The 16385-nt window shown below is 46.8% G+C and overlaps 1 protein-coding gene across 2 annotated transcripts; it reads right to left on the reverse strand.

The window, feature by feature from the left end:
* Nucleotides 1–348: 348 nt before the first annotated feature.
* On the reverse strand, nucleotides 349–15675 carry SALL1 (spalt like transcription factor 1). Of its 2 annotated transcripts, none has more exons than XM_059044326.2 (3): nucleotides 15571–15675; nucleotides 3071–6507; nucleotides 349–1925 (listed from the first exon to the last, which is right to left on the reverse strand). In XM_059044326.2, exons 1-3 carry the CDS (start codon nucleotides 15644–15646, stop codon nucleotides 1485–1487), a joined length of 3954 nt encoding a protein of 1317 aa, XP_058900309.1. In that variant the 5' UTR covers nucleotides 15647–15675; the 3' UTR covers nucleotides 349–1484. The 2 variants fall into 2 exon arrangements, with proteins under 2 accessions (XP_058900309.1, XP_066876518.1); XM_067020417.1 differs by having other exon boundaries at nucleotides 1122–1921; nucleotides 3067–6507; nucleotides 15571–15653.
* Between the last annotated feature and the right edge of the window lie 710 nt (nucleotides 15676–16385).

A 16385-nucleotide genomic window follows, 5' to 3' on the forward strand; every position in this document is an offset into this window, starting at 1 on the left:
CTTGCTTAAGGAAACTTACCTGGCTGGATGGAACCTCCTATACCAACTTTTAATATCATATCAGTTTTTCCTTTTGCTTGGAGGCAGGGGGGTTTAAGAAGAGTGGCCAACAAGCAACTGATATTGGGAGAATATCTAGATCCTCCAAATTAAAAAAAGAAAGAAAGGAAAAAAGAAAAAGAAAACACATGCCCATGCAAACCTGTTTCTGTTATGCCTTTTACAATTCCTTATTTAGAGAGAAATACACACTCAATTTACTGGTGCCTGGGGAAATGTTAAAATACATTTCGGGGCCCTGGCTAAACAGAAGTGCACTCTAAAAACACAGACACAGTATTTTGTTTTATCTGTTGCAAAAAAAAAATGTATTTGATTACTTGAGTAAAATTACAGTATCTCTGTTGTTAGTAAGTATTAAATGTTAAAGAAATTGGACCCCCCCCCTTTCCTTTCAACTTTCCAAGAAAGTGCATGTAACAGTCCAATTTTTTTCTTCCATAACCTAATACAAAATAAACAAACACTATACCTGCTCTCTTGATCAAGAAGAAGCATTTGCTCTTGTAAGGAACATATGTACATTTTTAATGAAAGTGATATTTGTTATTGTATATACAAGAGCATCTACATTTTCTCCACTGAAGGTTGTTCAAGATGCTATACTTAGCAGCATTGTGAAATTCCAGCACACATTTTCTATTGTGAATATACCTACAAGGCAAAATGTTACGTCTTAGTTTCAACTACCAAAACAACACTTGTATTTTCTCTAGAGGATTCTGCGTGCTTATCACTGTACAGAAACTTATTAACATTGAGGACGACTCAAGGAAAAAGCACGATACAAATAGCAGTTCAAAACGGAAAGGGTTAAATCTACCAAAAAAAAAAAAAAAAAAAAAAAAAGCAGATTGAATTTTAGAATAAAAATCAAAAAAACCCAAACCTTTCAAAGAACCACACAGTTCAGTCTGTACTTTCAGTCCTTTCCTTAAATTTGTTTCGAAAGATTAGACAATGTGTTTGCTGATAAAATTTTCCAGCAGGATCAAAGTGTACATTTATATACAGATTTTATTAGAGATCTAATGCATCACTGAGGCATTTCATCAACACCAGATTCATATTAAACTGGATATAGAAAATAAGTTAATGCCAGATTAAGACCGCCTAGCAGGGCAACTTGCAATTGCCATAAATGTTACAGCAAGTTTACAGGACTCTAGTCAATTAGTATTTAGTCCAAAAATACAGAAGACCAAAGTTAACGCTTGCATCCTGTTTGCAAAGCCAGGTTATATCACTAATAAATAAGCTTTCTTAGAACTCTAGAAGTTGAACAAGGTACAAAAGAATGTCTTCAGAATGTTGTAGTTCAGAGATCTGGGGGGACCAGAAGGTGGGGGGCACGGGGCAAGGAGTAGGAGGCAACCATGGGTCTCATTGTGAACGGGGATGCTCTTTCTCCAGCCAGAGTGGATTTAACTTGTGACGATCTCTTTGCTGTCTTCCACGAAGCGGGTGAAACGGAAGTTGGTTCCATTCTCGCTGCTTGCCATCTTCTCCAGGCCAGCCAGGGGCGCACTGGGCTCTGAGTTCTGGAGCTTCTCCAGGTTTCCCGTCAGCCCACTAATAGGTGAGCTGCTCCCACTGTCCAGGCTTCCAGGAATTGGAGGGATGCCGCCGTTCTGAATGACCGAGATCTCGTTGGCCTTCATCGCCAGCCCGTTGGAGAGCGCTGCTGCATACTGATTCCAGAAACTGGAAGGATCCCCACTTCCTGACCTGGCCGCCAAATCCTTCTGGAACATTTCGGGGAACTTGACGGGATTGCCTCCTAGGAATGCCATGGGGCCATCCACGGAGAGCCGGCGACCCCGGCGGGCAGGGGTGCTGTTCCACATGTGAGTGCCCATGTGTACCTGGGACGGGGGAAGAGAGGAGAGGAGGGAGGAAAAAAAGGGGAGAGAGAAGAAGGGAGAAGCTGAATAGTTGAATCTGTCTCAACTCATATCCCAACACTCGACAGGGCAAGTGGCCGCAATGTCTATTCTTATTACCTGCCCGACAGTGGGAAGGGTAACAAGAGCTGTCCACTCCAGTCCGCTGGTAATAAGGTGTTCTGCTCTCTGTAGCCCTGGGCCGCCTTTCCTCTGCCTGGGCGAGGATGCCTTACTTACTCCTTTTTTATTACCTGTATTTAGCTTATAATGGCCTCAAGCAAGCCAGTCAGTCACAGATAGCTCCTTTCAGGGTGAGAATTGTTATGTCCACTCTCATTGCCATGGTAAGTATTGCATCTGACACCTTTTACCCTATAAATGTCCTTTGCAGATGGGAAGAAAGTGCCCCTCACTGATTGCCCACTGGAGGGCCTGTGCGTGGAGAGAAAAAGCCAGAAAGTAATTATTCATTTCACATTACTGGCCGCAATCTCTAGAGAAATACTCTGTCAACAGAAAAATGTACACAGTAAGAGTGTTCAACTGTTGCTCTAGAACTTAAGCATATTTGCTTTCTTTCCAACACATATCAGTAGGAAATGCTGTATGATCAATTATCATAATACCCATTAGCAGAGCGGTGACGTTACTGTTTTTAGAAAGACAAACCACGCTGGACTGCAGAGTTATGAAAAAATAGATGCCAACGCTGAGGAGAACTGTAATTATTAAGTGATACGGGCAGCACACAGGCCACATGGAGGTCTTTAATCAATAGCCCATGGCAACGCTGGGCTGTCTGACTTGGTAGGTAAAGCAATTCATTTGGTGCACTTAGCGAGTCAACAGGACTAGGCCGCCGCTTCGCTTAGTTACCAAATTATTCAATGCACTCTGACATGCAGCAAAGCTGCAGCCTGCCCTAGTCCCTGCCGTGATCCTGACCTGCACAGGCACCCACATTTCTCCAGATCAGTCACATGCAACAGGTTCCCTTTCGAGAACCCTCTCCCCGACTATCTGGACTGCAGACTCTGGGAACGTACCTTACAAACAGTCAACGGCCAAGAGAGAAAGAGGGCGGCTGGGGTGGGTCTGGGTGAGGTACAGATGGAGGGAGGTACCTTAAGATTGCCTTTCGTTGTGAAAGCTCTTCCACAAATAGTGCAAGCAAAGGGTTTCTCTCCAGTGTGAGTTCTCTCGTGAATCTGCAGGGCACTCGACGAGGAGAAGGTCTTGCCACACGTGTTGCAGTAGTGCTGTTTGGGGGTCCTCCTGGGCAGAGCTGGGAGCAGAACTGGGGACGTGGCGGACGATGACAGAGGCCCAGAAGGGACGTGACTGGTGGGGGTGTCCTTACTGTCCTGAGTCGTCACATGCACGAAGCCGTTGACCTCTGTCTTGATGAGAGACGCCAACGAGTTGGCGGGAATCACCGCTGAGTTCTGATTGGGGCCAAGGTTGGAACTGGGCTCAAAGAGCTGTGATGGTAGATCTCGCATCTGATGTGTCAACATGTGTTGCTTCAAATTACCCTTGGTGGAAAAGCCACGATTGCAGACTGTGCAAATAAATGGTCTCTCTTTGGTATGACTTCTGTAGTGAATGTCCAAGGCACTCTGACAAGCAAAGGTTTTGCCACAAATGTCGCAAGCAGTGTTTTTAAATTTACCCCGGTCTCTGAAAGGGAAGAGGATCCCCAAAGAATCTTCTTTGATGATTTTCTCTGTGTGACTAGATGTCAAATCCAAAGCCCCACCGTTCACTGGGGTGGGAGACAAACCATTGGCAAAGTCGTTTGCCCCTGCTCTCTGTGGCTTCTCCTCGGCGCTGGGTGACTTGTGGAATTCCTGGGTGCTGTTGGATGGGGACAGAGCCTGCATGGAGGAGGTAGACTCTGAGATGGCCGGGCTGCCAGCACTTTGGCTCTCCATGTCACCACCCACCGAGGACGAGTCGTTGGTCAGGACGTCCCCCTCGACGGACCCGTTCTCCACTGACTTCAGGCTGGCCTGCAGCTGCTCCGCCAGGCCGGCATTGATCATCTTCATCTGGTTTTCCAAAGCAGCAATGCTCGACATCTCTAGAGGCAAAGGCGAGGAAGACAGGCTGTCTTGGGACGCATCCGCGGACTTGGGTGTGTCTGGGATGCTGCCCTCAGGACAGTCTTCCATGTTTTCATCGGAGAAGTTGTCTAGGTCATCAAAATTTTTCTCATCAAAGGAGCCCGTGTCAGACTCCATGGACTCGGGGTAGCTGTCAGGGACCGGGGTGTTGGGGATCTGGCCCCCCATGTGCATTCGGATGTGCTGCTGTAGGACAACGGCGTTCGTGAACTTCTTCTGGCAGATGGGGCAGGAATGCTGGACTCTGAGAGGGGGCATAGCACGATGGACACTGTAATGGGTTTTCAGGTTCCCTTTCGTGGTGAAAGCCCGGCCACAGATCTTACACTTAAAGGGCCTCTCCCCGGTGTGGGTGCGGTAGTGCATCTTCAAGGCGCTCTGACAACTGAGGACCCGGTGGCAGATGATACACTCGTTGGGGTCAGTGGCCTTCTTGTCAATGTTTTCGACCAGCTGCTGAAGCTTGGATGTCTCTGAGGCCTGGGCTGAGTCCAAGAGTCCCCCAAAAGGAAACTTCGCCTTGAACTGCTCGGACATGAGCGGCAACAAAGGGTTGGTGAAAGTCGAGGCACTGCCTGGGCCGACGTCGGACGCTAGGGAGCTCAGCAGGCCACTGCTCACCGTTGGGGCTGAGCCGGGGACCACGCTGCTCTCTTCGCTTTTGCCACTGGAGGGGGGCCCGGTGGAACCTTCCGCTTCCTCTGGGAGCCCACCCGGGTTTCTCGAGGCCGGCTCGGGAGCCCCGGAGTCGCTTTTGACGGAGCCCGGGGGGCTGGCGGCAGAGTGGCTGATGGGGATGGGGGCTGGCTCTTCGGTCTTGATGAAGGGGGTGAGGCTCGGGAGGGTCGGGGGCAACGGCAGGCCGACTGAAGTGGTCAGAGTGGGCAGGACCGGTTTGGTGTCTAGCCAGCTGGTGACCGGCTTTTCTGGAGGAATGGACATGCCGTAGGGGATGCCGGTACTGGTCGGGATGTTGTCCAAATGCTCAGGCACGGGATAGGGGTTCATCTGGATATGAGGGTATTTCTCTTTGTGGCGCTGAAAGTGGACTTTGAGGTTCCCCTTGGTGGAGAACCTATTCCCGCAGATGTTGCACTTGAACGGCCTCTCTCCGGTGTGGGAACGGAGGTGGATCTGCAAGGCACTGTCGCTTCCGAAGACCTTCGCACAGAACCTGCACTTGTGTTTGAAGAAGGCCTCGTCCGAAGCGCTTTTTGCTTCGAAGGCAGTGACATTTGGTGGCTTGCTTTTTCTTTGCTGGGCCAAGGCAGACAAGGAGTTTAAATCCTCTGCCGTCGTTCCGATGTTGGGCAAAGGGCTGGGGAAAACCGAGTTAGCAGGGGCCGGCTGAGGTAGAAGTGGATTCGATGCAGGACTCAATAGACTGCTTATTGCAAAAGCTGGTGAGGAGGATGCCGCGACTGCGGGGTTGCCGGCATGGGCGTGGGAGGCGCCCGCGCTCGAAGCCACTTTTTCCGAGGATGGGGTGGGAACTGCCGCCGCCAATATGTGAACGCTGGGGGAAGAGCCGCTGTGGGGTGGACCGATGGTGTTGCCAGAACTGCTCTGAGGTAGCTGCATGGGGGGGAGCTGTTTCACACCGCTGATGCTGGCAGATTGGCTAGCGAGGCTCTGTGCTAACCCAGCTGCCGCCGCCAGCTGCTGAGATAAATGGGAGCTGAGTGTGGACAAGGGGTTGGCAGATGTCCGTACAGTACCTGGAGAAGAACTAGAAGATGTTGGCAAGTCTGTGTTCTGAGAAGCCAACAGCAATATTTGGTGACGAATCTGTTCGATCAGTTGCAGCTGATGGATCTGCTGCTGCTGCAGAGCTAAGAGCTGCTCCATCAGGGCTGGGACGGCCAGCTTGCCTCCGGAGGCCCCACTGCACCTCGCTTCCTGGGAGAACTGGGCCACCGCCACCTTGGTGCTCTGGAGGTTCTCGATGATGACGTTGCTGTTGATCACGGAGAAGTTGCTCAGTGTCGTCAGGTCCCCGAGTTGAGGTAGAGAGGTTGTGATCGCTGAGGTACCTGGGCAGGAGCTGCTGCTGCTGCAGCTTGGGGGGGCACTGCTATCGCCACCGCTGCTCAGGGGGCCACTGGCGCCTTTGTTGGCCACTGGGGCCTCCACCTCCATGGACTCTTCCCTGTCTGGTCCACGGGGTTCCGCCAGGTCACTGCAGTCTCCTTGCTCTGTTTTGTTAGCTGTGTCGTTCATCTGTTCCTCGGGATGATCCGGAGCGGGGCTGGGGGAGAAGGTTTCAGGTGGGGACGCTGGACTTTCATTTACAATTAAAACTAGTTGGTTTTTAGTACAGTTCTTCTTGTGGAGCAGAAGATCTGACAATTCAAAGAACTCGGCGCAGCAGCGGCCGCAGACGTGGGCATCCTTGCTCTTAGCGGTGCGGTTGGGTTGACCCTTCTCTGTGTCTCCTGCAGACATCAAAAGGAGCAGGGTTAGCGAGTGAGCGAGGACGCCCAGACATCCATGACTTCAAAAACAGAGAAAGGGGTTGATCAACTCTTTTCTCCCTGCGGAACTCAAAACTGTGGCCCCTGGAAAACAATCAATATTCCCTAAGAACAATCATGATTAAATTTTTAGGCTGTTGGAGGACTTCCTATCAATCTGGTATCTCCAAGAGCCAGGACCTTCAGGTAATCCATCAAGATATAAAATACGGCGAACTGCAGACATTGGTGCATAATGAAATTCCATAGCAAAATATTGATTTCCAATATTTTATACACGTTATTGTCTACTCATACAGAGACGGTCCAGCTACCATCCTGAGGACTTATTAGGCTCTTGAGTTTCTGTCAACCTTATTCATTTTCAACTGATTCAAAGATATCTGTGACAGTTTGTTCTGTCACTAAACTAATTTGTAGTCATTCAGGTTCCAATCAGTGGTTGACAAGGGGGAAAAAAAAATGCGTATCACCAAGCTGAAGACTGACAACTTGAAAATCACCTCCAGCCCCTACCTAGAACCTGAGCTACGTCTGATCCGTGACAAGCACACTTTAGCCACATCAGTAAGAAATCCTCCAGGCCGCTCAAGACTCAGTTGAATACAAAAGAGAAAGCAATGTGCGACACACACACACACACACACACACACACACACACACACACACACACACACACACGAAACACAATGATCATAATCCGTTGCAAGGCCTGCCTCGCACCTATATATCACCCTGTGGCATGTTTATTTTTAAAATTAAAAGAATGCAACTGTGGCTACCATCCCGCTAATCAAGGAATATATGCCACTATGCTCCAAATGGCAACATTATGCCTCTAAATATTTCAACAAAAGTGCTCTTTCTATGTATATAAAAACTGGCACAGGATTTTCTGATTAAACATCAACTTAAAGAAAGACGTGCAGTTAAGGGGAAGTGAAGAATAATTCTTCGTTTTCAGTTTGGAAATGCTTTGCAACTCTCCTTGTCTGAATGCCTTTAAAAACAGTTTGCTCTTAACTGTTATCAATTGTTTAACAGATTGTCCTGAACCTTTCATTATAAAATCCCTTTATTTCATGTTTGTTTCCACTGGTTGCTCAGATTTCTTCTCACTAAGATCCATTTTAAACATAAAAATCTCCAACTCCAAGCTAACATCCTATTCAAAGACAGGATGGCGTCCCATTGTTTGCCCAGCATGGGGAACACCAACTTCTGTTGTACAAATGGTGTGTGGTCATCTCCGAAGGCTGTGAAAAAAAAAAAACAAAACTGTTTAATTCAAGGATTACCTCCCTGTGTGCTTTTCTGCAGAACTGAATCAGATAATAGTTAGTTTCCATGACTTCCAAATTGAATCTCCCAGAAAACTTGCAGGGGAAAAAAAAAAAAAAAAAACTAATTGCAAATATGAATAAACGCAAAATCAAAATGCTGCTTTTTCAGTAAACTTAGAGTTGACTCAAAAGAGCCTGCCATTTGCCTCTTTGTAGTAAACATCAAAAAAAAAAAAAAAAAAGGAAAAAGAAAAGAAAAGCTTGAGTAGTTTTACATTCCAGAAAATATAATTAATACCCAAATACTAACTTCTGAAAATTCCTTAACTCTGTTTGCCTTGAGTGATACCACAGTTGATTACAAGCCCTGGTTAAGAATGCCAAATGTATGCACACTTTATTCATTGGGAGGCTTATTTGAGTAGCTAAGTTATACTTAACAAGCTAGCTTTCCTAATACCCATCTTTTAATCTCCGCAAGGGTACAGTGCAAAATGCATTAACAATACCAAACAAATCTTGGTTGGAGCAGAAAATACCAATAATGATTCAGTTTTAATTTAATGTTTAATCATCCTAATTGGCACAGGATTCCTCTGCACATTCAAGGTGCTGTTTTAAGCCCTTTCTGTCTCTCTCCCTGCTTTAAAATAATGTAAACAAAATACGCTAAAGTTATGTTGCTTAACTTGGGATGAAAATAATGTGACAAAAATTCTGTTTAAAGTTTCTTATTTTGACAACCAATTTTGAATGATGCATCCATTTCAGATGCTTATTTTAAACTAGGAAATGCAATTCCTAATATATTCAACCGAAATGTTATTTCTTTCTCTTTGCACATTTCCATATGTAATGGTTATGTTTCCATCTACTTTTACAGCCAATTATGAAGGAACAAAAGCTATTCTGTTTGTTCACACATTTTCAACAAAATGCATTAAAACTATTATGTCAGCATGTTCTATTAAGCTCTGCATTCAGTGGAAAATACTTTTCAACCAGCTCACATTTATCAAAACATAAAGCCACTTTAAAACACAGTTTTGCTTGGTCAGCTGGGCTTAGACAAATAATGACAGATTCAGAACTAAATAACTAGCAAGGGAAATCAGAAAACTGACTTCATCAATTGTACACATTACAATGCAGTTGCTTCAAATATTTAGCACATCTGTGCTCACGATTAAAGGGCATTTTTAATTCTTTATAACTTGCAAACATCTGATATTCTCATAATATAGAGAGAAAATAAAAAGGTTACTTTACAGGATTTAGCTGATTATTACTTTCCTGTGCTCCAATTCTGCATTTGTGCTGTTTCAAGACTCACTTGAGAATTTTCAAGTTTTGCGACCTGAACATTTTTACATTTAGGGCTGTGCTAACTGGATGGAAAATACAGACATTTAAAAAGAAGTGCCTGCCTTCTTCTAAGAAAGAGACTGTGTTTAAAAAAAGCTGCCCATATTTTAGCTTAGATTTTCACATTTTAATAAGCTGACATTTGATCTCACTGTAGAGTCAACTAATTTAATTTCCTGATGTTTATGAACACCAAAAAAAAATATCCTGATATCTATTTTGATTTATTTCAAAAGCAGGTGTCGCTACACTGTAATAGTTCTTAACTTTAAATCTATCTGCCTTCTGAACAGAATTCCAATGAAACAGCTTTATTAAAAAAAAAAAAAAAGACAAAACATGAGGACTAGTTTGAATCTTTAACTACCAAAGGAAATATTTTAAGTTGTAATAAGATATACACACACACAAGCATGTTCTAATTCATTTTTCTGACCATTTGCTATCTTGCATCTCTCTCAATAATCTGTTACACAGGACTGCAACTGGTGACCCCCTTATAGTAAACACAGTTGCCTTGTTCCCTGTACTATGGTGAAAACAATATTCCAGTTCCTCTTCTATGGATTTTGCATACAAATTAATTTTGTAATCGTGGTCATGTAGAAAAATTTAAGAAGTAGTGGTTTTCTAAGTATGTACACACAAAAAGATATTTGGAATTTTCTGGGTTTCTTTTCCCCGCTCTGGGTCAGGAGAGGAGGTGATCTTATAGCTCCAGCCAATGTATATGAAAATCCCAGATGTTTTAGTTCTCATTGTACTGTTTAGGTTCTTGATGCCCATCTCGAATGTGTCAGTTTTCATCATCTGAACTAAACATTGCAGAATTGGAGAAAGAAAATTGAAGTGTTCCAGTGTATCTGTCTGCTGAGAAAACAAAAATACAACTATGCCCCACACTGAAAGGTTTAGCCAGCCAGGAAAACAAAACAAAACAAAACAACACAACAGCCCTACTGTACCATGTTGAGTTTTCTTTTTTGGAGCTCCCCGGAAAGACCCTTCACTTTACTTCCCATTACCTTCAGATCACATTAACATTTTTAATAAACCCTCACAAGATTGTGATTTTGGAACCTATCATTTTAACTGGGTGTTCCTTTTTGTAGACCAATTTCGAAAGGCTATCACAAACATTTTTGATTGATTGGTCTCTCCTCTTGTTTTCTTTTTCTTTCACAGACCTGGGGAAAACCTGCATCCGAATGTCCACCTTAAGATTCCAAAGCAATTTTCAACACCGCCACATATGCTCTGCATATTTTCTGTAATGTCTTAAGTTTCCTCTATGGGATATGCAACCACATGACACATTTTACTGGCCCCCTTCAAGTCCCCTCACTGTTCTGACTGGGATTAGCGTATTCTGGGGGGGGGAAGAATACAAGGGAAAATCTCTGAAAAAATAACAACAAGGACAAGACAGTCCTTTGAAAAATCGTGATACCAGCCCACCTAATGTACACAATAAATGAAAGGGGAAAATGTCTTCCCCTTGGATGAATCAAACTGAACACTAGATGGGGTTCCAGTTGCAAGGGTTTGTTCAAAAACTTCTTTGTGGCTTTCCTCTTCCAGTGACGCGTAAAAGAGACTGCTTAAGGCGAGATCTAAACTTTGACTACATAAACATTGGCAAAGGCACAAGAAACTAAATCCCTGTTGTTTGAGGGTAAAACTGAGCTATGGGAACTACCTGTCAATCTTCCCCTTTGGGGGTCTGGCATCTGAGGGTGACAGGGGAATAAGGTTAGGAAAAGAAGCCAAGCTGATAAGGTGAAACTAAAATAAACTTCGAACTTCCTGCTAAGTGACTAGCAAGACTCAATTTGGGGGTCAGTGGGAAGATTCTGAAGGACATATTATGATCTGGACCTTGTCACCTCTGCATGGGAGGAGGCTAGCAAAGGTTAAAACAGCTCGACACATCTAGGTTTTCCAAAGCCTGGCACACCGGCTTTTTTTCTTTTGGAGGGGGAGGGGTGCTGGTTCTTGGGATAATTTACCATTTCCTTCGTTCAACTGCTCAATGACTGCCGTTTTGGTAATCTAAGAATATTTGGGAAGACTGGGCTAGCTGTATCAGGAGGTACCTTAGAAAAACCGAATTAAGTCTACAGAAGGAATTAGCTCTGGTTACTCCACTGAGCTTGGCTTTTCCCAATTTCCAAAAAAAACTGAACTGCTGGCCTAAGTCTCCCCCAGCTTTTCGGTAAGATCTCTGCGTTAAAAATTTGGGTTTCTGCTTTCTAAAGGATTGTGGGTCAAGACAACTTGCTACCTGAGAAAGTAGAAAATAAATGAGATAAAGTCCCCAAAGAATAACCTATAAATTGGCACTCGTGCCTATAAACCATAGGTGAACGTGGATGTAAAATAAATCACAAAACATTTGGTATCACAAATCTGCTTTAACACACGCTTTCTCGTGTCCATCCACCCTTCGCTTGTTTGTGTGTTTGTCACATTTTTGGAAGTATGTACAGCCTGCACCAAATCCCCCCCCAAACAGTTTGCATTTTCTCAACCAGAATCTTCCATTATGCCACAAACTTAAAATAGGCCTGATTAAACATGAGTACTTTCCAACTGCCTTATCGTGCAGGTGTCGGTTTTTCAAAAAAAGCAATTAATTACAGTTCTCTCTAACCTTTGGGCCCAGAAATCAATGTGTTGCCATTAAGCTGCTCACAATGAGTAAATTACTTTGGTAAATAATAGAATTTCATTATTAATATAAATAAGAGGAATTTTTATGATACTTTATATGAGAGGCAGGGTGTTCTGTCCAGTTCATGATGCTTTTATCTTTCTTCCAATATGATCTTTTCCTTGAAAAAAGCTGGGCACCGAAATCCTTTCTTAACAGATGAATGGAGTCTGAGTGGGCCATCCATGTAGTTCCAGGAATCTTAAAACCACCACCCAAAGAAGAAAAACCCAACACACACACACACACACACACACACACACCCCTGAAATCCAAATCTCTAGTAAAGAACCCACATATAAAATCATTAGATTCTAATATGCCCTTTCCTCAGAATTATTTATCTAGGTAAATAATTTTTCCAATGGCAGTCATCTTTCTACAAGTAATTCGAGACTTGTTGAATATCATTTAAGAGACAAGTAAGGTGCCAAAATCTTGGTTTCATAGGAAACAGAAAAATCCCCCAGTTTATTTTAGGGTTTTATAGCTGCACCAAGAGTAGAATTAAAATATGAACATCGTAAGACTGACCAAATAATCTTTTTTCTTGAACTTGTTCCGATGAAGTTATCCTCGGGGCTGCTGAGCCTGGCTGGGATTTTCTTTGTACGCGCGCGCACACACTTAAACACACACAGGCGTGACATGCAGCACAGCAAGCCTGGCTGCTCCCAGCCTTGGGAGTCCCTCCTTCAGGGCTCTGGTAACTGGGGTCTACAAACTTTTCTAGGTCCCAGTCTGGGCCGAGGTCACGAAATTGGAGGTGCCAGCATCTGCTAAGGGCACTGCTGACTAGGTTTCATTTGGTATGTTCAACATTTCATTTGCCATATTGTAAGCCCAACTCAAGATAGAAAAAAAAAAGTAACCACATTGTTTAAGGAAAGGTTTATCTTCTAAAAATTTAACAATTTTGTGTAGATTAAAACAAACAAACAAACAAACCCGCAAACCAAAAAACAGAACCCGGCAACTCCTTGAAGTGTATTTTCTGGGTGGATAGACGAATGGGTTGCTGAATATACTGCATGAAAGGTGGTGACATTTTAAAGGTAACTTGGAGACAAGTCAAGATCTCTCAGTTCTCTGTATCTCACAACTATTCCCAAATAAAAAGAACTGGAGTGTGTAAGGCCCTCCAGTAAATCAGACATGGAGAAGGATTAGTTGTGTACTAATATTATTACAACATACTAAATCCTGTAACCCTATTACAAAATCTACCCTCTAGGCAGCTTCTCCTAAACTTATTGTTCAACCATGTAAAAACAGTCATAATCTAAAACCATTACAACTGGAGAAAAGGTGGGGGGGGTAGGGAGAGGTGAAAAGGGGGGCTGGGAGGGGAGTGTTTCCTACGGTGCCCCTAACAGTTTACTGACTCTTAGGACAATGAACCAGCTTTTGGGGATAAAAAAGAAAGAAAAAAGAAAGGAAGGAAGGAAGGAAAAAAGTAAAAGAAAGGGAAAAAAGAAAGAAAGGAAACTTGATTCAGTGACTTAACTAACTTACCTCAAAGCTCAAATAAACTAAAAAAAAAAAAAAAAAAAAAACAGTCCTAATAAATAATAATGGTCAGAGGTAGTGAACTCCTTTTATGCTATGGCTTTATGAGAAGCCTTAACTATTAAAAGCTCCGGATTCAGAAGGCGACAGGAAAAAGGCAAAGATATAGCAAGCATCAATTCTCTGGAAAGTCCGAGCCTTTATTTTTTCTTTTTTGAAAATATAGAAAATCAGTACATATTTATTTAAAAAAAAAAAAGGCTTAAAAAACTCTTGCCTCTCCTCCCATGAGGTTTGGTCCTATACAAACTGTTAACTTTAACAGTATTACTGTGAGGAAGGTCTCACCAGAAACTTTAGGAAAGATGGGTGTGGGAGTGAGATGCAGAAGAAACCAGCTGAGAAAACCCAGAAAAATACCGAGGCAGCGGCCTTGGCTAATTTCACCTCACTGTACCTCGACTACCCGGTCTCGCCTGGGGTGGAAAGCGGGGATCAGGGGTTCTTCTCAGCGGACTGAGAAATCGCAGAGGCTCTGGGTAAGGCTTGAAGCTCGAGAAAGTACTGGGGTGGAGGGAGCAAATATTGTAAACAAATTCCTTAATCGGTCTCTGTTCTCCCCAGTTTCTTAAGGGACCCCCCACGACAGGAGTCCCCTTTCAGGACAGTCGGGGTTTAGGGGGTGGGAGTCCCTTCGCCTCTCTGCCTGGGTTCTGCGTGGGTCCCTGCGCCCCAGCTCTGCTGAGAAGCAGGCCTCTCAGGAAGGACCCCGGGACCTTGGGGCCCGGGTGGCCGCAGAGTTTAGGGGACAGAAGTGCCGACCAAAGGGCACGCTTCGGAGCCCTATCGGGGTCCAGCTCCCTCCTCCACACCCCAAAATGAAGCCCGGGACTGGGGCATCCCGAGAGGCATCCCGAGTCGCGGAGACCACTTGGGGGTTGCCCCTCGTCTTTCCGCAGCCGAGGGGCGAGCATTGTGCCCGGGGAACCGAGCCCGAGCGCCGCTCCTTCGCCTCTGGCCCTGGGCCTGGGAGGTCGGAGGCCCCTAAAGTGAAACACCTTTAGGAATAAGGAAGGATTCGAGGTGTCCTCCCTCTGTACCCCCGATTCCCTGCCCGGATCTCTCCCACTCTCGGCCTTAGCTCCCTAACACAAACTTTGTTCTGGACTTGTTCGTTCCCTTCGGGACTCCTCAGCTGTCGTCTCCATCGTAAGCTAGTGCCTCTGTTTTAGGGGGATTTTTCTCGTGGCTAGATAGCACCCCAGCTCTGAGAAAACGACCCTTACGACTCATGGAAGTACAAGGTACCACGATCCTCAGCGGAAGCCAACCTAGTTTAAAGATTTCTTGGGGGCGCGGGGGATGCATGTGTTGGGAGAAGAGATGCTGGGATAAACTTGGGTAGCCGGACCCCGACACTTTCCCCGTCTGCCGGCACTCAAGTCTGGGGAGCACCCAGCTGCAAAGAGCACTCTCCACTACGGCCTCCACCCCGGTGTGTCAGGCACGGGCGCCCCAAAACAGGTCCCCATCTTCTTGCAGCTCCGAACTCCCAAAGGCACCCCATTCCGCGGTGCGGGCCCAGGAGGAGTGGGAGCGTTGGGGGGAGGGGGAGCGCGGCGCAGGGAGCTCCCCCCACGTTCCGAGTTGAGCCCAGAGCACAAAGTAAACTTCCTTCCCTCAGGCAGCAAGGCCAGGGCGGCGGAGGCCAGGCCGGGGCCCCGGGCGCGCGCCGGGAAGCGCGTGGAGCCCCGCGCAGGCAGGGGCCGACGGCCTCTGCCCGCACCCGCGCCCCTGCCGCAGCTTGGCGGGTTCCGGGCTCCGCTCCCCGGAAAAGCCGGGACGGAGAAGCAAGGCCGGCGTGCCCTCTCTCCTCCCCACAGGAGGACCCAACAACTCCGGAAAGATCCTGCCGGGAGAAGTGTTTGCTTGCCCCGTTGCAAGCGGGGAAGCCCAGCAAAGGCAAATTGAAAATTAAAAAGAAAAAAAAAAATCGCCAAGTCGAAAAGGCGATTCGGGACGCAGCGGCGACGCCGCGGCCGGGCGGTGGGCGCAGGGGCCAGCCGCGTGTGCGTGGGTGCGAGTGCGCGTGAGTGTGATTGCGAGTGCGTGTGTGCGCGTGTGTGTGTCCGCGGCGCGGTCCGGAGCACTCACCATCTCGCCGGGGGAGCGAGGCCACTTCGGGGTCGGATTGGAAATGTTGAGGCTTCGCTTGCTTCCTCCGCGACATGCTGGCTCAAACATCAGCTGGGGCAGAATAAAAAATTACTAAAAAAAAATCTTCTCAAAATTACGGAAATCGAGCGGCGGCGGCGGCGGCGGCTCCCCCCGCCCGCCGGCCCGCCCGCCCCCTCCCCGGCTCCCCGGCCCCGGGCGCAGCGCGCATGTGTCCTGCTATAATTATGATTATCAATAATGCATTGCGATTAATCATAGAGGGGCTCTTTGAAAGGCGATTGGCACCGGGCCAGCGCTATTCAAACCCGCTCGCCTTAATCAATTAGTTCGTGATTTGCTGCAGACCCCTGTCTCTCCGCGCGCTGGCCCAATAAGCCGGCCGCGGGGCTGGCTCTGCGCGCCGCGCCGCCCGACACTGGGTTAACCCTCTTCGCGACCGCCAGGGACTCCGCGGCCGGGCCGCCGGGGGCCTGCCTCCTCGCCTCTGCGCACCAGGCGCCCCGGCCTGAGCCCCCCTCCCTCCCCCGGCCCCCCCCATCCCGGGCTAGGCCGACCCAAATTAGCATGCCCTCCCCGGAATTAAGCCTCCCCGGGTGGGGGGTGGGGCCGGGCGGCGGGGCCTGGGGACCCGGGCTGCAGGCGCGCGGCGAACTTCCCAACTCCGGCGCTAGGCGCGCCGGCCCGCGGGGGGAGGGAGTCCCGTGGCGGGATTTGGGGGGAGGAAGTCCCGTTTCTTGAGTGTTTCTTCGTTTCTTTAAGAGCTACCAGAAAGCAGCCCACCCCCACACCCA

Source organism: Kogia breviceps, chromosome 18 (genome assembly GCF_026419965.1).
Source record: "Kogia breviceps isolate mKogBre1 chromosome 18, mKogBre1 haplotype 1, whole genome shotgun sequence".
Classification (NCBI taxonomy): Eukaryota; Metazoa; Chordata; class Mammalia; order Artiodactyla; family Physeteridae; genus Kogia; species Kogia breviceps.

What these genes read in the sequence shown, in the direction of transcription:
- SALL1 (XM_059044326.2), bottom strand. Translation starts at nt 15,646, where the DNA reads ATGTCGCGGAGGAAGCAAGCGAAGCCTCAACATTTCCAATCCGACCCC. An exon ending in CTCGCTCCCCCGGCGAGATG is followed by an intron (nt 6,508 to 15,570) that starts GTGAGTGCTCCG and finishes TGATGTCTGCAG; the next exon opens with GAGACACAGAGAAGGGTCAA. An exon ending in CAACGAAAGGCAATCTTAAG is followed by an intron (nt 1,926 to 3,070) that starts GTACCTCCCTCC and finishes CCCCCGTCCCAG; the next exon opens with GTACACATGGGCACTCACAT.